This window comes from Girardinichthys multiradiatus, chromosome 11 (assembly GCF_021462225.1).
Source record: "Girardinichthys multiradiatus isolate DD_20200921_A chromosome 11, DD_fGirMul_XY1, whole genome shotgun sequence".
NCBI classification, from domain to species: Eukaryota; Metazoa; Chordata; class Actinopteri; order Cyprinodontiformes; family Goodeidae; genus Girardinichthys; species Girardinichthys multiradiatus.
In genome coordinates this window covers 6,153,910-6,178,017 of record NC_061804.1, presented here as the reverse complement: position 1 = coordinate 6,178,017, position 24,108 = coordinate 6,153,910, and the positions used below count along the sequence as shown (strand labels likewise).

At 40.2% G+C, this 24,108-nt stretch overlaps 1 protein-coding gene across 3 annotated transcripts in view; it reads right to left on the bottom strand.

The window, feature by feature from the left end:
- Positions 1-23,759, bottom strand: part of LOC124876634 (polypeptide N-acetylgalactosaminyltransferase 10-like) — a 78,158-nt gene extending 54,399 nt beyond the window's left edge. The window contains exons 1-3 of one of the 3 annotated variants that reach the window (XM_047379569.1): positions 5,428-5,549; positions 2,732-2,771; positions 1,422-1,518 (exon numbers count right to left, since the gene is read on the bottom strand). In XM_047379569.1, coding sequence (XP_047235525.1) covers positions 1,422-1,518; positions 2,732-2,758 — 124 coding nt within the window. In that variant the 5' untranslated portion in view covers positions 2,759-2,771; positions 5,428-5,549. Of the gene's footprint in view, positions 1-1,421; positions 1,519-2,731; positions 2,772-5,427; positions 5,550-7,563; positions 11,415-23,517 lie in introns of those variants that run through there. The other 2 variants (XM_047379567.1, XM_047379568.1) reach the window with 2 other exon arrangements.
- Positions 23,760-24,108: the final 349 nt, after the last annotated feature.

The following is a 24,108-nucleotide window of genomic DNA, read 5'->3' as shown; positions in this document are numbered from 1 at the left end:
CAAGTGTGGAAGCTTCATAGTTGCAGGAGAGCGTCAGATTAAACTGAGCTGCCTAGTCCCATTATGCAGAAATGATCTGGATGTATTGAAGAAGGTTAACAACTGTGAAAAATTACTTCTCACTTAAATGGCTCATTTCCAAGATAAACGTCTTTACTTAAAGTGGCTCATTTTGCTGCTTCCAACGAACATTCATTAGGAGTTTCAAGCAACTCAGATAGTTTTCAACTGCTAAAGGATACTGTTGAACAATAGTTCTACCTTCTTACTCGAGATTTTACTTTAAAATACCGGAACCAGGCTAGAAACCTTATTCACAGACTTTAATCTGTTTCACTGTCCACCAAGCATAAAAAATGTGCTTAAATTCTAAAACGTATTTTATTTAGAATATTTAAAATTTTATATTTAGACAATCTTTAAAATGTATACATTAGCATGTAACTAATTCAAGTCTGAATGTTTCATGCTACAGCAATATTTTACAATATTACCAATTTTGATGACATCCTTGTTAATCTATAAAGTCCAATTTGTTGATGGACCCACCGTTTCCAGCAATATCAACATTAACTCTTCAGTAACATCTTCCACAAGGTTTAGGAGTGTGTTCATAGTTTGATGAGAAAACTAGAATTGCAGCCTCTGCTCTAATTCATTATTAAAGGTGTTCAATAAGGTTGAGGTCAGGACTTGGTTGAGGAGCACTACCCATCACAGAGGTAACGCTGTTTTGAAAGCAGCTGAAGGAGTAAGATATGAGATCTAGTGTGCTTGCTGTTGGTTGTTTATTTTACCAACAGATACACTGAAGCAAATGCCCCATTGAATTAACTACCTTACATGGACTACTCAGGCAGTTCTTTTATTAAGAGGAAAAATAAAATACTTTGAAAAAATATTATTTTCTATCTATTCCATGTTCCTAAAGCCAGAAAATGGTCCCCAAGCAAAATGTCTTGCCTTCTACCCAATTGGCATGGCATCTGCTCTTGAGGACCGTTTTTCTGGCTGGGCCTGACCAAGCCCCAGGAGCTAAGACTTAACCACCATGCACATTCCTGAGTATTGATTTTTTGAAAGTAGATCTTTTAGATCTTTTAGGCTTAGACCTCTGATTTCACAAATCCAGGTAATTTTCTACCCTAAGTTCCTCCCAAAACTACACAAAAGCCAATTAAATCCTTTGCACTTGTTTCCAACTCAACACCGGGGGCAGAATCAATGCCTATTGTAGAAGATTAAGTGTGTTTAATTATGAACTCAGGGCTACAAGCCATATTGATTCATGTTAGTTATGTGGGAGAAAATCCACTTGGACTGAATTAAGAGAAGAAGGAGGAAAAAATGGAAAATCGTGAGTGTTTGTGTGGTCAGAACAGATGAAACAAAGTAGCAGATTCAGCAAATACTGAACCTACCTATGCGAGCAGCATCTCTCCTTATTGTTTCATAGTCATGCCAGTCGACTCGTCGCACGCCGTCAACTCCCACCTGAACCACCTTCTGGCTGAACCCCTACAGGAACAGAAACAATAAAGCTCATCAAGACTTCCAACAGGTGTTGCCAAAATATTAAACACCAAGATATCAACCTAACTTTATTTATCATTTCAGGTCATGATATATGGGGCCAATTATTTGTTTCGTATGTTAAAAAGTTCTTTGAACAAACATGCACATCAGACAGACTTTAAATCCTCATCAACTTTCTGTTTTTGGCTGCCATCCAAAACCTCGTTGCAGTTTTTTTTTCTTCTGCTGACAGCTGGGGGTTTACACAAAGGAAAAGGGAAGAAATCTGCTCTTTATTTGTTTGACATGCAGGAAAATGACATTCAGTCTCATCTCTGTGGTGAACACACACTCATCACCATGAGCTATTATTCTCTGCTGTGCATTGAAATGCACAAGCTGCCGTTTATGAAATTCTCTCCCGCCTGCTTTAGAAATGACTTTCGGTGACTCGAGATGTTATAGGATCACAGTACAATGGTAAATTAATTAGCTCCATGGGAGGACGCAATTAGAGGAATGTTGTTAATACAAGAAACACGACTGACTGTGTGGAATATTGTTAACCGGGCTGCTGGCTGATAGCACAGCACAGTCAAACAAACTGCAGTGATGAGCCATGAGACCGTGTAAAGTGTCTGAAGCAGCTGTTCTGCAATTTTTCTCTGTTTGCTTCTGTTCTGCTTCACAATGGCTTCAAGAGAAAGGCCAATCAGTGGAGGTGGTAGACACTCCACAGAACAATAAATCATTGAGTCAGTGGTGTATTTCACATTTTATATGTTACCATTTTTATATTGATGACAAACTATATGTTAACTGACTGATGACAGCAAAGAAAATTGATGGACGTTTTTTGATGATTGTGAAAAATTGATCAAATGCAGATCAATTCATTGTAAAATGCTAAAAGACAATTAAATAAGAACATTGTTTCTATCTTTTCCTGTTGAACAAACTAATTTTATTTGGGTAGGACTTGCATCCACCTGAAGGACCGAAGGAGTAAAATCAGTTGCCAGCTGCAACAGTTATAAGTCCATTTCTGGGCATGCTCTACCCTTGCATGCGTTGGTTCTCTTCCTCCCACAGTACAAAAACATGACTGTTAGGTTAACATGTCTCTCTCAATTGCCCTTAGGTGTGTGCGTGGTTGTGTCTCTGTGTTGCCCTGCAATGGGCTGGCAACCTGTCTAGGGTGTACCCCGCCTCTCACCCGTAGATTGCCGGAGACAGGCACCATCTCCCCCGTGACCCTGTACAGAAGAAGCAGGTATAGAAAATGGATGGATGGTAGTTCATTCTTGTAAAAGCAAATTGTTCTGTCAAATAATACCTTTAGTTCTCAATAAAAGGAATGTTTATCTAGAAAGCCAGCTTTTCACCTTTTTAATTTTAAAGGTCAAGATTTCAAGTTGACCCCTTTTATTTACAAATAGTCTGGACCTTGGAACATTCATGTTTTCAGAAGAGATGTTTTTTGTTTGTTTTTTTTCCCCTAGATGCATGATAATGTTTTTGGTAAATCTGTGTAGATCATACACAAGGTTTGTGTATTGAAAAAGCACAAAATGCAGCTAATTTAATCTTAGTGTTTAATTTTATTTAAACTCCACTGGTCTGATCTGTGCTAGGCATTTCACTTAGTATGAATCCCAGAAGGCTGTAATCTGTCTGCCTCCTTTAGAAAGAAAGATTCAGGAGGGACCAGCAAGCAGCAGATTTGTCTCATCCTGAGCGGGGCATTATATAAATGAGATTCCACCAAATCAGAGCTTGTACAACATTGGCAGCTGGTGGGTGTGAGTGCGTCTGTACACACGCAGAGAAAAAGACTAACGAAGGAAGGCAACAAAAGATGCCATTACTATTAAAAAAAAAAAAACATATTAATCACCTATCAATTTATCAGTGGAACTTTGGATAGCTGAAAACTAGCGCAAAGGTATTTTCTCTGAAAGAAATCATGCTTCTGTCTCATCCAAAATTGTGTTGTTTTACCAATTCTTGCCAAGAGCACAGCCTTGAATAAAGAGTGGGATCAAAACTTCCTCTGAGATCAACTTCTCCCAAAAAACCATTTACAGTCTGGTGTTAAACTATATATTTTCAAGCCTGGCTGACCACCGTGTAACAATTCAAAAGACAATTATGTGGCAACAAAGAATCCCCAGATCTTAACTCCACTAAGAGCCTGTAATCAGTTCTCTTAAAGCTGAGGAAACAGAGAAGCCACCACACTATCAACTACATGAGTATGCCTGGTCTTGAATGTCGATAATGTTCACCTTCAGGTTTGATTTTCAGAGAAATCGCAGTCATTTTTAAGGGGTTAAGTAATACAATCAAAAGCCGTCTAATTAAAGATTTGCTTTAAAGCTGAAACAAGTACAGTGCATACTACAATTCCCACTGAGGTGAAATTCTTAAGGCTAGTGAGAGAAAATTAAACATCACCACAACTTGGAGCCAAACATCCTCCTGCTAAGTGACACCGCCTGTCTATGATGCTGTTATTATAAAACCCCTTCTGGTGCTGCACTCATTCATCCCAATCTTTGAAATTGTTTTCAAAGCACAAATACAACAATATTCAATGAATCTGGTGATCAAATCAACACCTTAAACTACATCTTGCTTTAATAAACATTTCTAAATCTTTTGATAGCATGTCAGGATGCATTAGAAATGTTAACGCCTTCTGTGGTGTGTAACACTATTCATGTAGGTCTTACACATCAAATGAAGCAACCGTTTCACAGTTCACCATTTCAACTTAATACTGCCTCTATCCGATATATATCCTACACCTGACACATACCAGACCTCGTAATGGAAAATCAAATATAAATCAGCGGATAATAATAACTTGTTGGATCTCTTCCTTCTCAAAGCCACTCCCTGCTCATGCCTTATATTTATGTTGAGGTCAAATTAAAGGTAACAGTTTTTATGCTGCTATATATGATACCAGCTAAGACAGGAACCAATGTAACTGTAATTAGTGTTATTTGCTCCACTTATGGGTTGGTGGATGCAAGAAAAATAACCTTTACAAAATATGCCAATTTGATCACAGACTGGCTAAATGCTTTAATTTTACTTCCATTAGTTTTCACAGAAAACAACATTGTTGTTTTTTTAATAATTTGTTGCTAAATAATTTGATTAATAAGAGAAAAAACAAAAAAATCATATAGTCAGATTTAGATCCAGCTACATACAGTCCAGTTAAATCTAAATTATAATACAATACAGCCAGATTCAGTTGATCATACAATGCCTATGAGTCCAGGGAAACTTTCTATTCAAAAGAAGGAAGCGAAAGTAATGGCAGCAATTGCTCCGCCAATGACACCTGCAGAATAAACTACAGCTAAACACAGAACCACTGAGCCAGGAGTACTTTCTATGTAATAGAAAATTGTACACAGTAAATGGCCCTCAACAGCTTCAATGATGACTCCATCCTGCATTCACTATTGGGAGGAAAAGACTAGGAGAGTGCAAGAGGTGAGACACAATAGCCCTGCTGATGACCAAATCAAGGTAAGAGACACATCTAAACACCAAAGCATTTGGCCAGGCATTCTTTCTGTGGAAAGAAAGAAAAAACACCAGACATTAATTATTGCCTGGAGTAGTGAGGGCTAGCGACTTTTCAGGTTCCTTAAATGTCCCATGTTGATGATCACACTGAGGAATACAGACTGTCATTAGAAGATTAAATGCACAATTTTGCACTTTAACTCAAACTGTCCCATCTTTCCCTTTAAATGAATTGAATTTAAATACTTTAATGTCCTTGAAAGGCTAAACATTTAAAAGATTATATCAGGACTCCAGGCAGCACAATTAATCTAGAATAATTAAAAAACCCAACAGTTAAAATAATTAAAAGCCCTCAGGTACCAGTTTGATCTTGCACTTTGGGCATAAGGAAACCTCCTTCTTGATGATACAAGCCTGAACTCAGTGTGCAGAGGATGCAGAGGGTCTTTTAGGATCAATGTTGCCCTCTTAGTGAGTCTTGTTCTGGTTGAAATGGCTGAATTTCTTCATCAGCATGCTTTTCAGCTCCGCAGAGGCCTGGTAATGAGCCATTCATTTAATTCAGGTGTGTTCAACAAGGGATGCATCTAAAAGTTGCAGGATAGCCCCAAGACCGGGACATCTTGGAGTTATAATTCAACCATAATACCAGAATATTTTAGAGCCAAATGCTAGACCATCTGCCTCACAGTTGAAACCATGACCAAACAGGACAGTGATCCTAATCACAGCAGCTATTCTACAGCAGAATGGGTAAAAAATGAAAGATGAAGATGAAGCAATAGTCAAAGTCCGGGCTTCATCCTGATTGACATGCTGTGGTGGGACCTTAAGAACGTTATTCAGGAACTATAGTATGCAGACTTAAGTGCATTAAAGCACTGTTGGAAAGAAGAGTGGTTGGTTCATAATTCTTACAACAATGTAAGAGACTGATAAAGTCAGACAGGAAATCCCAGCTGAGAGATAAGGCTGCGAAATATAGTTCTATAAGCTGTTGATTCTTAGGGTTTACCTCGTTTTTGTTTCTTTTCCCCATGACTATACTGTCCCTTTAAAAAAATCCTGGGTCTGTCCTTTGGTATTTTATAATGCACTGAAAAGGCACCTTATGGAACACAAATCTGATAAAGTGGGAGCATTTTACCTTTGGATCAGCTTCCTCCTCATCCCTGCAAATGCTGCCCCAGTCCACGGATGCAATGCCCATCCCAATTCTAAGAGCAGTAAATCAATCATAAGGTGAAAACCCACTTTGTCCAAGAGTGAGGACTTTGGTCTTAGACTTGATGGTGCTAATCCTCATCCAAGAATGAAATTAAATGTATGAAATCTTTTTAAAAGTTTTTTGCCAGAACACAAAGACGGTTAAGAATTTATTCCTGTTGGCATTTTAAATAAACCTTTTCTGCTTCTTTCAGTGGGTCAAGTAGAGTGTGATTTCATCTGTGTGTTTTCTAAATGAACAGAAGCCAACACATTTGCTTCTAATTAAAATTTCAGCCACTGTAGATGTTTTATTCCACTGAGACTTTCCGCTCCAACGAGACCTTGAGCAACAGAACACAGAGAATAAAAGACTTCAACAATCAGTGATTCTGAAAGCTTCAGCATAACTCTTATCCTGTTTGTGTGCATGTGTCTATGCTTTGCATGAGTGGGCCGAGGTTGTATGAAACAGCATGAGGGAAAAGATGCTGGTGATTAAAACAGTCTTTTTTTCCATCTGGCCCAACATACACACCTCCCCAACCCCACCTCTCTCACACATACAGTCGCACAGGCGAGGAGCCAGCAGATGTAGAGGACCTTGCAGAGAACAAACAGCCAGGGGAATTAAACTCCCAGAAAAGCTGTCTTAATAATTCAACACTAATATGCAAGAAATGAAGCCGGACATCGCATTAACCCAGCTTTTTGCTGGAACATCCATTTCTTTCCTACTACATAAAGTGAATGTGTCACTTTGTTTCATTTTTTTCTAGTTCCACTCAATTATGTTCTTGGTGTTGCTTTCTTATTTATTACTTAGAATAGTTTTCTCTTTATTATTATTATATTATTAGTAGTAGTAGTAGTTTCACCTGTTCCCTCTCTCTCCCTGCTTCCATGTCACACCTGTTCGTAGTTCTTTTGATTACCTGACCTTTGTTACCCTCTGTATATTAGTTAGTCTAGTTTCTTTGTTTGGTGCTTGTTTGTTGTTTGTCTCTTCGTCTCGCTTAGTGTACCTTCGCTTCGTCCAGTACTTTTAGTTTTAGTACTTTGTTTTGACCTGGATACTTACTTGCTGCAACCTGCCTGCCTGCTTTGAGTTTTGCTTAAGTCTGGATTTAATAAATCATCGTTCTGCCTCGCCATGCCAAGTCCTCGCCTGTCTCTGCACTTTGGTCCGCAACAAAAAACCCTCACAGATGACAGTACAAAGCAGACAGGAGGTCCAAGCAACAGGTGAGGAGCTGAAACTATGGGTGCAGCAGCAGATCGAGAGCTTACGGGCTTTGTATGGGGAGGAGGTGGAACTTTCTCCCTCGCCATTGTTGTTGGAGGAAATGGAGAAGTGCTTCGGTGAGACCGATTGGGCGTCTTCGTGTTTCAGGCCGGATCGGAACCGTTCTTCTCCAGCACATTCCTCCTCTAAGCGACGTCGCCCTCGCCGCAAGCGCTCCACTCCAGCTGCAGCGGTTCCGGCCGAGCTCTCCAAGTCTACAGCGGCTTCAACCGAGCCATCCAGGTCCGTGGCGGCTCCAGCTGAGCCGTTCACGCTCGCAACAGCCCTGACCGAGCCATCCACAGCCGCGGCAAAGTTTCCTCCTGACCAGGACGACGTTGTCGCCGGGGGTCAGTCGCCACCGGGAGGGTTTGGGTTGGGTGCCTCCTACTCATCCACAGAGGGTCCACCCAACATGGCCTCCTCGTGGCTGTCTTCCCCGGAGTTGGTGGGCGGCTACTCAGCGCCCACTGCAGGTCCCCTGTCGTCGGTGCGGCCTCCAGTTCCAGTATGGGTTCAAGCCAGGTCTGAGTTTGTTAAGATGGATCTCATGAAGTCACGTTGCTATGAGTTTTTGCTTTATTTAATGGATAACCCACAAGCTTTGGACTTGGTGCACTCAGTTCTGCAAGCAGAGTTTATTTTAGAGGGATGGCTCGGCGCTCCAGCTCCAATCTCCACTGAAGGTCTCTTTGCCCCTCTTCTCGTTGCTGTGAGGGCAGCGCAGAGCCCCAAGGATCCTGCAACCAATCTTCCAGAACCTCAGCACGCAGCCAAGCCTCCAGATCCAGCTTGCACTGAGAGGACGACAGACGCTCCAGCTCTAGTTTTTGCTGGAGGTCAGCCTTCGTCCACAGCTACTGTTCCTGAGCCTCTGCATGCTGTTAAGTCTCAGGAGTTTTGAGAGGGATTCGAGGCCTCAGGGTCTTGCATGTTTTAGGTCTTTCCATCCTGCTGCACAGAGATAATTAAAAGGGTTCTGCAGCACTTGGTGGCATGCATGAGGTAAAGCAATCATTTGAATCAGGTGTACAAGAGCAGAGATAAATGTAAAACATGAAAGACAGTGGCCACTGAGGACCACTGTTGAGAAACAGTGCCTTAGGATCTGGAGCAGGACAGGGTCACTTAGGATGGATGGATGGATTTGGTAACCTTTACCGTCTTGTACAATACTTTCTTTTCGACTCCTCAGTTCCTCTCAATCACTTAAAAAAGATAATAGTTGAAGAAAGAGAAAGAGAGATGGCTACATTTTAACAGGCCTTGTTTGGCAGGGGGAAAGGGGGAGCAAATATGTGGATTTGATAAGAACAGATCTGATCGTTTGTTCTCTGAGGACCAAAGAGTCAGACCACTTTGGGTCAGCGCCTCCCTTGTCTGTTTCCTCTTTTCCTGCTAAAAATGAAAGCCTTCAGAATGTTGGACTTAGAGGAGAATCTTTTTTCCCTCCCTCTTTTCTGTTTTTTGTTAGATCGTAGAACCCCAGAGAGACAATTACCTGCTTTTCCTGTTTTTATCTCACCTTCTGCTCCTCTTATTCCCTTTCAACCACTTCACAGACAAGTCAATTTGTGCTGGAAGCTGAGAGCATCCTTTTACTGTGTCCAGGAATACAACTTGTGTGCACAAAAATACTAATTTCTGTCTCAGTTCAAGGAATGAATCTGTGTCCTATTAGGTTGTGAGCAGTAGTTGTGAATTCAACATTGAATTTAGTCCCCTTAGTTTAGATCACATTTACTCAAAACAATGTGATATTCAGTTCATAATGTAACAATCAGCTGAAAGTATATTAGATGTATAAGATGAAAATTACAAATTAAAAAAATGTATACAGGCAAAAAAATGTGGTTAAAAATATAAAAAGTGTCAAACACAATTACCTAATTTAGCTGTAAATACAATATTTGTTTTTAAAAATGTGTGCTGAAAGTTCTGAAATCTATTAACTTGTTATGAGAAAGGCCAATTATCTTCTGGTTAGTGTTCATGATTTACTGCAGCTGGTAGTTTCTCTAACCTGTTTGACCACAATAACAAGAAATATGTTGGATGACTTAAAGTTAGACTGTCAGAGCGCATTCACACTGCTGGTCCGGTCCAGGGATCGGTAATAGAGAGACAATTCACACCTTCAGTTGGTGCGCTTTGCTTTCACACAGAGATGTCATGCAGTTCCAGTATTAAGCTGACGGAGAGTTTAAAAAGCACAAAGGAGAAAGTCTGTCTCATCTGGGTTTTTGTTGCTCCTTTGATGTTGAAATGAAATCAAATGTGCTGCTGTTTAGTCTTATTGTATGGTATGCTGGGAATGGTATGCATTCACACTGCAAGTGACTGTTGTAACCGTGCCAGGGTACTGGTCTCTAGTCTGTTTCAGAGTCCGGGATGGGTACACTGGAGTAATCTGCTCCAGAAACCAGACTCTGGTGCAGTAAAAAATGTTCCAAAGGTCTGTTGTGAAAGCACTGTCAAACAAAGTGGTGGCAGTGTCATGTCAAGGGCCCATTTCTTTAGCAGTGGCTGAAATAATAAAGCAGGACTGATTGATTCTTGGACTTCCCCTCAAAACAACAGATGTTTGAAACCTGGACAAAGTTGGGCATTCCAACAGGACACTGAATATAAAAACATATCAAAACTGGTTTTGGAATTTGTATAGCTGCCTGACATTACGTTTCTGGAATGCTCTTCCCAGTGATTCAAACTCCACTCTGTTACAAATTTGTAGACTATACTTAAAAGCTGTGTCAATGTTAAGAAACCAACCAGTTTAATTGATCTCAATAAATTCTGCCAAGACGAGTGGTCAAATACCAAACCACCATCATTACAAAATGTTGATGTCTTTAAAAAGCACCTTAGCAATTTGACCTTTATAGTCTCCTTGTAAAGATCAAGCTAACTTTGTCCAAACACATTGAAATCACAGCTTAAAGCAAACAATGAAAGCTTTATGACATATTTAGGTCCATTCAAATCTTTTGCTTTGATACCAAACCTAATCTAAGATATCTGTGGACTGTTTTCACATGTTTCCAATCCCAATGTTGCCCATAAATTAACTTCAAGATGGAGTTAATTTTTTCCTCCTCTACTAGACTTAGAGCAACAGTGAGAAGAGCATGACATTTGTATTTTTAGTATTCCCTGGATAGCTACTGAATAGAACCTTCAAACATTGCTCACAGCTGCACAAGCGTGTTATGACACACGTGTAAATCCCACAAAGATATCTGTTCTCTGCCTAACTCCAGACTTCTGAAGACCCTGCAGAGAAGGACTCCACACACCATAGAAAAACAGTGCAGTAACACCACTGTACAGCCCATTATTTTCAAAAAGGCAGCATTATGCAGAATCCTGCTGAGCTGCAAAGTGGACAGAGGACCAGACAGAGACCGTCACTTGTGGAAACTCAGACTTCTCTCTCAGTCAGAAAGTCAAAGATTACAACACAAGCCATGTTTTTTTTTTAAAAGTTTCCTTTAGGAAGGTTTTATTGCCTCTCATCTGAAACAGATGAGCTCAGATTGGGGTTTGGTTGTAAAACTATCATAGAACATTTCTCTTTGGTCATCATCAGTGGGGCACTAGAGAGATACGAACTGCTACTAAATCAATTAGACAGCCTAATATTGATCGTGATATTTTTTGTAAATTAGATTTTCTGCTCAGATGGCCACACGTACAGTAAACAGGCATCCATTGAGATGACAGATGTACACTTGGCTGAATGTCTGTGCAAACAAATGCAACAAACATGCCTGAGGCTAAAACAAGTAAGATCTACTCTGGCAGTGGAGAGTGGAAACACTGAATGATGTCAATGTTTACTGCTTATAAAAGGTGGTTAGAGAGATGTATTAATTTAGAGCAGAGCAGCATCCAATAAAAACACAATTAAAATGTATGCTTGCACTAAAATTTACATTTAGAACATTTTTATTATTAAAATTAGCTATAAAAATCATCACACTGCTAAAACAAACATCTTTAATATTACAAGAAAAAATACTAGCTAATACTAGACTATATGCCTAAAATAAGACATTTATGTTTAAAGAAATAACCACATCTATTGTAAAGGAAAGGGAAAAAGGAGACTAATGCTTGAACAATAAGGGAGTCCAGTCAGAACTTTAAAGCACATGAAGCATTCTAAAGTTTCCTTGTACACTAAATCATGACTGACTGTGGAAACTTCACAGTGGACTTCAAGCAACATTGAAGCCTCTCAACATTCTTCCAGATTCAGGGACCTAGATTTCCAAATAAAATGCAGACTTTGCTTTCATCTGAAAAGAGAGAACTGGATTGAGCAACTGTCCAGTTCTTCTCTTTGGCCCAGCTAAGATGCCTGTAGCCCATGTGTAGGTTTTATCTGGTCACAGTGGTTCTTGATGCAGTGACTCCAGCATCAGCCCACTCTTCTTGAATGGATTTTGCTTAAGAATCTTTTCAAGCCTGCGGTTACCCCTGTTGCTGATGCACCTTTTTCTACCACTCAAATTTTGATTAATATGCTTGTGTAACACATAAAGACTAGGCAATCTGACTGGACTACAAATGCAGCATCAGAAGAATGTCCTTTGAAAGAGCCTGAGAGGTAAAAACCAAGAAGCAGCAAACTCAATTTTAGTTTTGGTGCATGTATTAAAGTGACTGGTCCAGATAACAACACAATAAACAAAATGGATTGAGTGACAAAGCTCAATTCAAAGTCCATCAATATAAGTCCACGATTCTAGCTTGCCATCTGTGATTCCAGGTGAAGAATCTTGTCCCAAAAAAAAAAACCCGACCCTTTCAGTGGAGTAAGGGTGACTTAACTTCATACACAGCCGAATAGCTATTTACAGCCCCATACCAATGGAGTTTGGAAGATAAATTGCCGCCAATTCATGCCATCAAGTTTGTATAGAGCGCAAATTTTACAATCGGTTCGAGACACGCCAACAGAGTACGTCACAGCCTCAGTGAAGACGGACCCGGAAGTTTCCTATGACTTTAAAGAAGCTGAACGGAAAGGCGTTGGGGCACAGAGGAATTTGGCCTGCAAAAGTTAGTCATCTGACTAAAAACGGATTACAGGTTCCCCCCTTAAACTCGTGTACGGCTTCGTACATGCCAGTGGCTGGTGACATACTGCACTTCGACAAGGAGTAGCAGTCACAACAGTGTCCTCCAGTTGCAGGGCAGAATTAATTGCAGTACTAAATCCTTGAAAAAGGGACTGGACGCTTTGTAGAAGTGAATGACCAAGTGTCGTATACTGTAGACGATTAGGTGGCGGACGTGTTCTAGTGGAGTGTCGGACAGGCAAGTCTGGGCTGGAGAGTTCAGGAGCAGTAGAGTCGCTTACATTGTTAAGTGGCTCTGGAATTAGTGCGAGTTCTTGTTGGGAAGAAACATTTTCCTCGAGAGACTCCGACTCAGACTCAGTTTCACCTGTAACACGGGTTTCACTTGGATACAACACTGTGTGAACAACCTGCTTCTTTAGCCATTACCTTTTATGGCTAAGCCTCCTTGTGGAGGGTATTAAACTTGGGTCCCTAATAGGAGATAGTTGTAAAATCTCGCTTATACGTGACAGTAAGAACAAAGCCAAAAGGATAAGAGACAGTAATAAACAATCAAGAAAAGCCATAAACTGTCAGGTACAACCAGACACAGAGTTAATATCAGCAACTAAGTCACATAAACTGGTGTTACTGAACATTAGATCTCTGTCAGAAAAATCATTTTTAATCAATGACTTCATTACTGACCACGATCTTGAAGTTATGTTTTTAACAGAAACATGGTTAGATGAATTTAATGAAGCTGATAGAGTCGATGCCTTCGAACTACAATTTTCTTTGTGAGAGCAGACAACAAAGAAAAGGTGGAGGGGTGGCCACTTTGTTTAAAGATTTATTAGTGTAAAAATGTATTTCTGGGCAAATTTGACTCTTTTGAATATTTGGCTCTCCAGGTAAAGAGCCCGATCCGAACCATGTTCTTGAATACAGTACAGACCAAAGGTTTGGACACACCTTCTCATTCAAAGAGTTTTCTTTATTTTCATGACAATTAATATCGTAGCTTCACACTGAAGGCATCAAAACTATGAATTAACACATGTGGAATTATATACTGAACAAAAAAGTGTGAAACAACTGAAAATATGTTTTATATTCTAGGTTCTTCAGAGTAGCCACCTTTTACTTTGATTACTGCTCCGCAGACTCTTTGCATATTGTTGATGAGCTTCAAGAGATAGTCACCTGAAATGGTTTTCCAACAGTCTTGAAGGAGTTCCCAGAGATGCTTAGCACTTGTTGGCCCTTTTGCCTTCACTCTGCGGTCCAGCTCACCCCAAACCATCTCGATTGGGTTCAGGTCCGGTGACTGTGGAGGCCAGGTCATCTGGCGCAGCACCCCATCACTCTCCTTCTTGGTCAAATAGCCCTTACACAGCCTGGAGGTGTATTTGGGGTCATTGTCCTGTTGAAAAATAAATGATGGTCCAACTAAACGCAAACCGGATGGAATAGCATGTCGCTGCAAGATGCTGTGGTAGCCATGCTGGTCCAGTATGCCTTCAATTTTGAATAAATCCCCAACAGTGTCACCAGCAAATCACCCCAACACCATCATACCTCCTCCTCCATGCTTCACGGTGGGAACCAGGCATGTAGAGTCCATCCGTTCACCTCTTCTGCACCGCACAAAGACACGGTGGTTGGAACCAAAGATCTCAAACTTGGACTCATCAGACCAAAGTACAGATTTCCACTGGTGTAATGTCCATTCCTTGTGTTCTTAAGCCCAAACAAGTCTCTTCTGCTTGTTGCCTGTCCTCAGCAGTGGTTTCCTAGCAGCTATTTTACCATGAAGGCCTGATTCACACAGTCTCCTCTTAACAGTTGTTCTAGAGATGTGTCTTCTGCTAGAACTCTGTGTGGCATTGACCTGTTCTCTAATCTGAGCTGCTGTTAACCTGCGATTTCTGAGGCTGGTGACTCGGATGAACTTATCATCTGCAGCAGAGGTGACTCTTGGTCTTCCTTTCCTGGGGCGGTACTCATGTGAGCCAGTTTCACTTGATGGTTTTTGCGACTGCACTTGGGGACACTTTCAAAGTTTTCCTAATTGTTTCGGACTGATTGACCTTCATTTCTTAAAGTAATGATGGCCACTCACTTTTCTTTATTTAGCTGCTTTTTTCTTGCCATAATACAAATTCTAACAGTCTATTCAGTAGGACTAACAGCTGTGTACTGTATGCACCACATGCACAACACAACTGATGGTCCCAACCCCATTTATAAGGCTTGAAATCCCACTTATTAAACCTGACAGGGCAAACCTGTGAAGTAAAAACCATTTCAGGTGACTACCTCTTGAAGCTCATCAACAGAATGCCTAGAGTGTGCGGAGCAGTAATCAAAGCAAAAGGTGGCTACTTTGAAGAACCTAGAATATAAGACATATTTTCAGTTGTTTCACACTCTTTTGTTCAGTATATAATTCCACGTGTTAATTCATAGTTTTGATGCCTTCAGTGTGAAGCTACAATATTCATAGCCATGAAAATAAAGAAAACTCTTTGAATGAGAAGGTGTGTCCAAACGTTTGGTCTGTACTGTATTTACAGGCCTCCTAAGTCCAAAACAAACTTTTTCAGTGATTTTGATGAGCTTTTATCTGTGTTATGTGTTGATTATGACTGTTTAATTATTCTGGGAGACTTCAACATTCACATGGACAATCCTGAAGACAGAAGTGCAATAGATCTATGTGACACTCTTAGAAATTTTGGTTTGACTCAACATGTTAAACAGCAAACGCACAAACAGGGACATATTTTGGACTTGATCATCACTAAGGGTCTAAACATTTCCAAGGTGTCTAACTGATGTTGCCCTATCTGACCACTTTTCTGTTATTTTTGAAAGCATCATCTGCAATGACTCAGTTTGCCAAAGAGAAATGATAAGAAAACGCATCTTTAAGGACGGTGTAACCAGATTTACTCTTCTACCTCCACTTTGCCCTGTAACACTGTAGATGAGCTGGTAGAAAACTTTCATTCTAAAATTACGGACACCATTTATTCAATTGCTCCAATTAAAGTGAAAGTCATTTCTGGGAAGGGAATGTCTCTGTGGAGAAGTTCTCCACCAGTCAGAAGTGGAAAAAAAGGAGTGTCGAAAAGCTGAACGCAGGTGGCGAAAGACTGGACTCCAGGTTCACTATATTTTCTATAAAGAGAGACTATACAGATATAACCTACAACTGAAAAATGCAAGGAAATCTTTCTTTTCTGAGATCATCAGCAAAAACATTAACAATGCTCGTGCATTATTTGCCACGGTCGACAGGTTAACAAACCCTCCTGTAACTGTAGCATCTGAACTCCACTCTACCAGGGCCTGCAATGAATTTGCTAAATCTTTTACTAAATAAACCCAAAAGATCAGAGAGGCAGTCAGCACATCCACATCAACTCCAGTACCAATGTTGTCTCCAACTAGAACTGATTTTGACAAAATTTCCCAATTTCACCAAATAAACTACAAAAACTTAGAATAAATCGTACAGCAACTAAGCTCTTCTTCCTGCTGTCTCGATTTTTTTACCCACAGCTTTCCTTAAGAAAGCTTTGCCTGTAATAACATCTGATTTAACACAAATAATAAACGCATCCCTTTTGTCAGGTGTTTTCCTCCAGGCCCTGAAAACAGTAATTATCAAACCTCTATTGAAAAAGAGCAACTTGGACAAGCTGCTACTACAGAACTACAGGCCTATATCAAACCTCCCCTTCATCAGTAAGATTATTGAAAAATCTGTGTTTCAGCAGTTAAACATCTTCCTAACAACGACCAACTGCTTCGATGTCTTCCAGACAGGCTTCCTGCTCACCACAGTACAGAGACTGCTCTTGTCAAGGTGTTCAATGACATCCGTATAAATGCAGACTGTGGAAGAACCACAGTGCTGGTATTACTGGACCTTAGTGCAGCATTCAACACTGTTGATCACTCCATTTTATTAGAGTGCCTGGAAAACTGGATCGGCCTTTCTGGCACAGCACTCAATTGGTTTAAATCCTACTTGAAGGACAGGGACTTTTTTGTGTCAGTAGGTAACTTTACATCAGAGACCACAAAAATCACGTGGCGTTCCCTAAGGGTCCATCTTAGGGCCCCTTCTATTCAATATCTACATGCTCCCCCTAACTCAGATTTTAATAAACAACAACGTAAGTTATAACTATGCAGACGACACACAGCTATACGTTACGATGTCACCAGGTGACTATGAACCCAGTCATGCGCTGGGTAAATGCTTAGAAGAAATCAAAGCATGGATGTGCCAAAACTTTCTTCAGCTGAATCAAAACAAAACTGAAGTAATAATCTTTGGACCAAAGGAAGAGCGTTTAAAAGTTAGCACACAGCTTCAGTTAATACAGCTAGAAACCACCAGTCAGGCTCGAAGCCTGGGTGCAATGTAAAGTAAAAAACCTTGGTGTTATTTTTGACCAGGACATGTCATTTAAATCCCATATTAAACAGGTTTCTAGGATTTCCTAGGCAGATCCTTTTAGTTATCAGGCTCCTCTCCTGTGGAACCAGCTCCCAGTTTTAGTCCCTGTCTACTTTTAAGGCTTGGCTTAAAACCTTCGTTTTTGATAAAGCTTATAGTTAGAGTGGCTTAGGTTATCCTGAGCTATCTTCCTTATTTTTACCTCCATCTTCTTCCCTCCCTGTTGGATGGAGTAAGGGGGAGTCAGGTTTAGCCTAAACCGGCTCAGTTATGGTTGAAGTGCAAACACACCCTCCATTTCTGCTACCTGTATGACCCCCTCTCTTTTCCAATGGTTATGGTCAATCTGACAGAGAGAGGTATCCCAATCGTTGTGGTTTTTAGTATAACAATGGCCATCAGTGGGCTCTAGATGGACGAACTGTCTATTTTTAAGACTAGTCTTAAAACTTTCCTTTTTGATAAAGCTTAAAGTTAGAGTGGCTTAGGTTATCCTGATCTATCTCTGTAGTTATGCTGCTATAGGCTTAGGCTGCTGGAGGACATAATGACCACTTTCACCCTCTTCGCTACATTCTCACACTACTCTCCAATTTTGCATTATTTGCTGTTATCTCAGATTTTAACTTTATTCTCTCTTTTCTGTTTCTAGAAGTTACACCTGGCCTGACTCTGTGTCTACCTGTGACACCTTTCTGGAGAGGGGAATTGTCTGAGCTTCTGCTGGCAACAACTTAATGCTCACCTTCTACAGATGGTCCACATGGCCCTGTCTTTCAGTGTTTAAGCCTTTCTCTCTCCTAGACATGGCAATTGACTGAGCTTTTACTGTGACTAACTCTATGTGCTCTCTTTCTAACCTTGAAAACAGGCTCAGAGTTTATCTGTTCTTTCTTTCTAGATGAAACGACTAAAGGAGCTACATCCATTAACATTTACTTTTCCTTCCCATAGAAAGGACTCCTGGATCAGTGCTTCTTTGTTCTCTTTGTGTCTCTGCTCTGTTCTCTCAAACCCCCAGTCGGCCGTGGCAGATGGCCGCTCACACTGAGCCTGGTTCTCCTGGAGGTTTCTTCCTGTTAAAAGGGAGTTTTTCCTCTCCGCTGTCGCTACATGCATGCTCAGTATGAGGGATTGCTGCAAAGTCAACGCCAGTGACTGTCCACTGTCTCTACATGCTCATCCAGGAGGAGTGAATGCTGCAAGTCACTGACTCGATGTAATCTGCTGGGTTTCCTTAGACAGAAAAACTTTTTATCCAATTTGAATAAATAACTGAATCTGACTGCACTGTTCAATGGTTACAATTGATTGGAATGTATGTACCTGAGTTTTTGAAGTGCCTTGAGACAACATGTGTTGTGAATTGGCGCTATATAAATAAACTGAATTGAATTGAATTAATGATGGACTCAGACCTGAACCTTCAGAGGCACATAAAGACAGTAACAAGGTCAGCCTTCGATCACCTAAAGAACATCTCCAGGATTAAAGGACTAATGTCTCAGCAGGACCTTGAAAAACTAATTCATGCATTCATCTTTAGTAGAATTGATTACTGCAATGGTGTCTTCACAGGCCTGCCTATAAAGTCGATCAGACAGCTGCAGTTGATCCAGAACGCTGCTGCCCGCGTCCTCACTAGAACTAAGAAAGTGGAGCACATCACCCCGGTTCTAAAGTCCCTACACTGGCTCCCTGTAGCTCAGAGAATAGAGTTTAAAATACTTCTGTTAGTCTATAATTCACTGAATGGCTTAGCACCAAAACACATTACAGACGTGTTGTCAGTGTATCAACCACCCAGACCTCTCAGGTCTTCTGGCTTAAATCTACTCTGCACACCCAGAACCAGAACCAAACATGGAGAAGCAGTTTTTAGTTCTTATGCTCCACTAATCTGGAATAAACTCCCAGAAAACTGTAAAAGCGCCAAAACCCTAAGTTGCTTTAAATCGAGATTAAAAACTTGTTTGTTTGGAGTGGCCTTTGATTATGTTATCTAAACATTATTAGTTAAGTTTTAGTCCAATTTTCCTTTCATTTTCTTATCCATCATTCTATTCTCTTCATTTTATTTTTTTTAAATTACCTCTGTTGTTTGATTTTCTGTATCATTGTTATGGTTTTCCTTATGTACAGTGCCTTGAGTGCCTTGTTGCTGAAAAGCGCTATATAAATAAACTTCACTTGACTTGACTATTAATGACTTCAGGAGATATGTCAGATCAGCAGTCCAGCCCATGATTGTGTAGCCTGCCAACCCAGACTGAGAGACCATTTAAAGGCTCAGGAAACCTTTGCAAGTGTCTTGAGTTAATTAGCTGTTTAAGGTGTGACAATATGAGTTTCCAACATCAAACCTTTTTCACAAAATTCAGATTTTGTAAAACCCTGAATTTGGGTTTTCCATTTTATTCTAATTTCTTAGGTGTACCTGTAATTGCTTGTTAAAGCAAATAGTGAATCAGGCAATCACATGGCAGCAACTTAGTACATTCCGGCATCTAGAAATGGTGAAGTGTTGCTTAAGTTCACACAGAGCATGAGAAAGGGGAAGAAAGGGGATATAAGTGACTTTGAACATAACAAGGTTGTTGGTGCCACATCCCATATTTCAAACACTGTTGACACATTGGTATTTTCATACAGAATCATTCCTCACTGGTTTATAGAAAATCTATAAAAAAAGAAAATATCAAGTGAGCAGCAGTTGTGTGGATTAAAATGTCTTGTTGATCAGAGGTCACAGGAGAAAGGGAGACTAGTTCCTGATGATAGAACACCAACAACAGCTCAATTAACCACTTGTTACAACGAGGCTATGCTGAATACCATCTCTGAATGTACATGTTAAACCTTAAAGCAGATGTGTTTACAGCAGCAAGAGACCAAACGTTTCTTGTCAGCTAAGGACTGAAAACTGATGGTAGAATTTACAAAGGCTCAACAAATTCGGACAATAACACCTTGTTGAATTTATGCCATGAACAATTAAACTAGATCTGAAGTCTAATGGGGAGTGCAGCCTAGTACTAGCAAAATGTACCTACTAAAGTTGCCAGTGAGTGTATATACTGTACATACCACCTAATGAGATTAGGTGGTTTCCTGAAATGGACCAAAGCATGGTTCATCCATTTTCAATAAGGTTGGGAACTGTCTAATTTCTCTCTGGGACTACTAAAGTATGACAGAACTGAATAGGATTAATATTAAGAAACTGTACAATCAATTCCAAAACCAGTCTGAATGTTTGGTTGGGATCATTTTCCTGTTGAAATACCCAATTGTGTCCAAAGCTGTTGATTAGAGTTGAGTTTGGAGGTTGACCTCCTCCATAAATATTTCCCCCATTCTGTGCAATGTACTGGTACCACCGACAGGGAAACATACCCACAGCAGTATGCTACAACCACCATGCTTGACAGTTGGTACATTGTTCTGAGGTTTGAAGGCCCCAACTTGAATTCTTCAAACATACACGTGGGTTCTGCAAATTTCAGTCCAGCTTAAGGGGGATGATTTTTACTTTGAAGAAAAACATATTTTAGAACCCTCATTACAACTAAATGCAGATTGTGGATTCCTTTGTAGGAGACATGTGAGTGGAGTTTGGAGAAAATCGTAAATAGGACCTTATTTGAGATGTTTACTTACAGTCAGACAAAGCTGTCAGTCTTATTCACCCCGATTCAAACTTTCAGTGTCAAACTACAGCAGTCTTTTCTGTACTATAAGCATTTCTTTGTGTGCAAATAGATCTGTAAGAGTCTTATTTTAATTCTGCCTTATCTAACAAATCAGTGAGTGTGCAAATGAGCTCATCCCATTTGCGTTTTATTCAAATCTCTTTTTAACAGCAGCAAGGGAGGAAGAGAATCTCAGCTTCAAATGTCTCCAACAGGACTGTGGGAAAACCTGAATGGGATTATGGTATCGATTTTTATCTACTTCAGTGAAGCAATAGCAGCCTACAAGGAGCGCTCGAACATCGACATGCTTATTGTTTCTACATTTGCTTTCTTATTCAATGTATGTTGTTCTTTTCTATGAAAAGTGTTTCTGCTTTTCCTGCTTTAAGAAGCAGCTCTGATGGAAAACCAATTTTCCCAACATCATCAGAGCACTGTGACACTGATTTTTCTGCCAGATCTCTGTCCCACAATCACACCCTCACTCATCAGTCTGATAAAACACTTCTCCCTTTATCCTTTTAATTTCATCAGAAATAAATTTAAACAATTATAAATGAAAAGACAAATTAGGTCTTGACATAATCTTTTCTGGTTTGCCGTGGTGAAGAAGAAGCTTTGGATGAGTTTTTATTTTTACTAAAACAAAATATAGACTGAAATCATGAAACCTGTTGGTCCATTTTTCTCCTATTTAACAAATTGGCTGACAGACCAAATGACTGGATCATGTTTTTATTGCTAGCGAGGAACAAAGCTGATGTAAATGCTGCTTGATGATTTCTGGGTATTTATTTTTACTGTGCAGGTCTAGTCTTGTATGTTAAGTTTATCACATGACGAGACCATATGTAACATTTGACTACGGTAATTAAGGTGTTGCTAATGTCTAATGACCTGCTGAACTCCATAAAACTAATACAAAGTATACCTCTACTGGCTACCTGTGTGTTTTAGAATTGGTTTTATGATGCATTTATTAAATAATGAAATTTTAATAGATTTAGTCTAACATCTTTATCAGATCTGCTTTTACTCTACTTGCGCTCCAGACTCAGGTCCTCTGAGAGAGGAGGCATTATTCATTTATTACAGCCCTCAACATTGGAACACGTTTTCCTGAAGACAGCTGAGAGTGTTGATGATTTTAAAAGCAAAACCAGCTTTTTAGTCTGGCTGTTATTTGAACTTCAGTTCGTCTGTCTTTTTATTTAAAGATATTTTACTTTGCTTTATTTAGGTTTTAAGTAAGTTTATCTTAGTCTGGTTCTATGGCATTTTTAATTTAGATGTTAATGCGTTTCATAATATTTCTGTACTATATCTAGCGTTTACCACTATTGGATAATTCATCATAAATGTAATGTAATTTTAGGTTTTATCTGCATGTACGTCTTGTGGTAAGAGTTCATTTTTTTCTAGGAATTCTAGAATTCTAGAATTTATAGTTTTTCAATATGTTAGGTGACATCTTACTGAAAAAATTCAACCTGCCAAAGACTATGATGGTGCACTTCTACACAGCCATCATTGAGTCCATCCTCACCTCCTCCATCACCATCTGGTACGCCGCTGCTACAGCCAAGGATAAGGGCAGGCTGAAGCGTGTCATTCGCTCTGCTGAGAAGGTGATTGGCTGCAGTCTACTGTCGCTCCAGGAACTGTACACCTCCAGGACCCTGAAGCGGGCAGGGAAGATTCTGGCTGATCCCTCCCACCCCGGTCACAAACTCTCCCCTCTGGCAGGAGGCTGCGGTCCATCCGGACCAAAACCTCATGCCACAAGAACAGTTTTTTCCCATCTGCCACCAGCCTTGTTAACAAAGCCCGGAAACCAAACCACACTGACACTCCCCCCCCCCCTTTTTTTTTTTTTGCTGACAGGACACCTGTAACCTGTAACTCTATGCGTTACATTAACGCTCAGCTTGGACTCCTGCTTTACTTGCACTGCCATACTTGCACAATGATCACCTGCACTGTTGTATTGTTGCATCTTATACTGCTCTATACTTACTCTCACTCACTTAAAACTGTGCACATATATTTATATTATATTGTAGATATGTTTATACTTTTTAATTTGTATTGTATTGCACTGACTACGCCAAAACAAATTCCTTGTATGTCCAAAAACGTACTTGGCAATAAAGCTTTTCTGATTCTGATTCTGATTCTGATTTGTTTAATAAATGTTATATATTTACCTAATTCAGCATGTTTTGCTGTGATATCTGATTGTTTGAATGAATGTTCCTTTGTTTTAATTTTTATAAAAGAACTTTGTGTTACATTTCATTGTATGGAAAGTGGTAAATAAATAACTTCTGGATTTATACAGATGGCTGAAATCATGCTGAAGAAGGAAATCTTCTGGAAAAACCGTATCTAAGTCTGGTTCAGAGGATCGTGGTTTAAACGGGTGATGGGTTCAGTTGTGCTTGTAATGTTTTATCCGTTTACAGAAGCAAATCCTTTCAACTCTTGCTGACTGGACATGCTGGTTCTTCTTTTACAGTCTTTGCGCTCTCCATGGTGCTGAAGCTGTGCCGAGAACTTTCCAGCGTTCTCATTCTGCATTTCTTAGCTTAAATTGACAGATGAAAATGTGACTAATTACCGATCTCAGTTATGTTTTATGTTTGACTTTGGTCGCACATGTGTGGATGTTTTCAGCGAGGTTGTCATTATAGTAATAATAGAAAATCACAGCCCTACCTGAAGCAGCGCTGAGATCCGGCTCGGTCCGTCCGCTGAGCCAGACGAGCCGCTGTCCAGCACTCGGTCCCGGTATAAAGACCACAGGCCAACGTTCGGGAAGAAAAGAGCCGCAGCGAGCAGCAGCCCGGTGACCTGCAGCAGCCTCTTCTCCTTCCGCCGCATCTCGTTGTCTCTGTCCGGGAGGAGGAAGTAAATAAGCTGCCGGGTCCTGACGGAGGTCCGCTCCAGCGACAACTTTCAGTTCAACTGACGGAGGAGCCACTGTTCTAAAAGCTCCGTCAGGATCAGGATTGATGTCACATCCGGATGAGACTTTCAAAACAAAAATACTGAACGTACTCATGACTCCGTCAAACAAACAGTTGGTTTTGGTAACAACAACCAAACAAATAAGCATTAATAATAATGGTAACGATTATTATTATTATTATTATAACGATAATTATTATTATTGTTATCTTTGATATTCAGTCAAATTGGTAATTTAGGCTGTATGGTGGAGCACTTGGAGTTTTTATTTTCTCCCTGGGAATGCTTAAATACTCTGGCTTCCTCCCACCATCAAAACAAATTTGATTGATTGGCCTC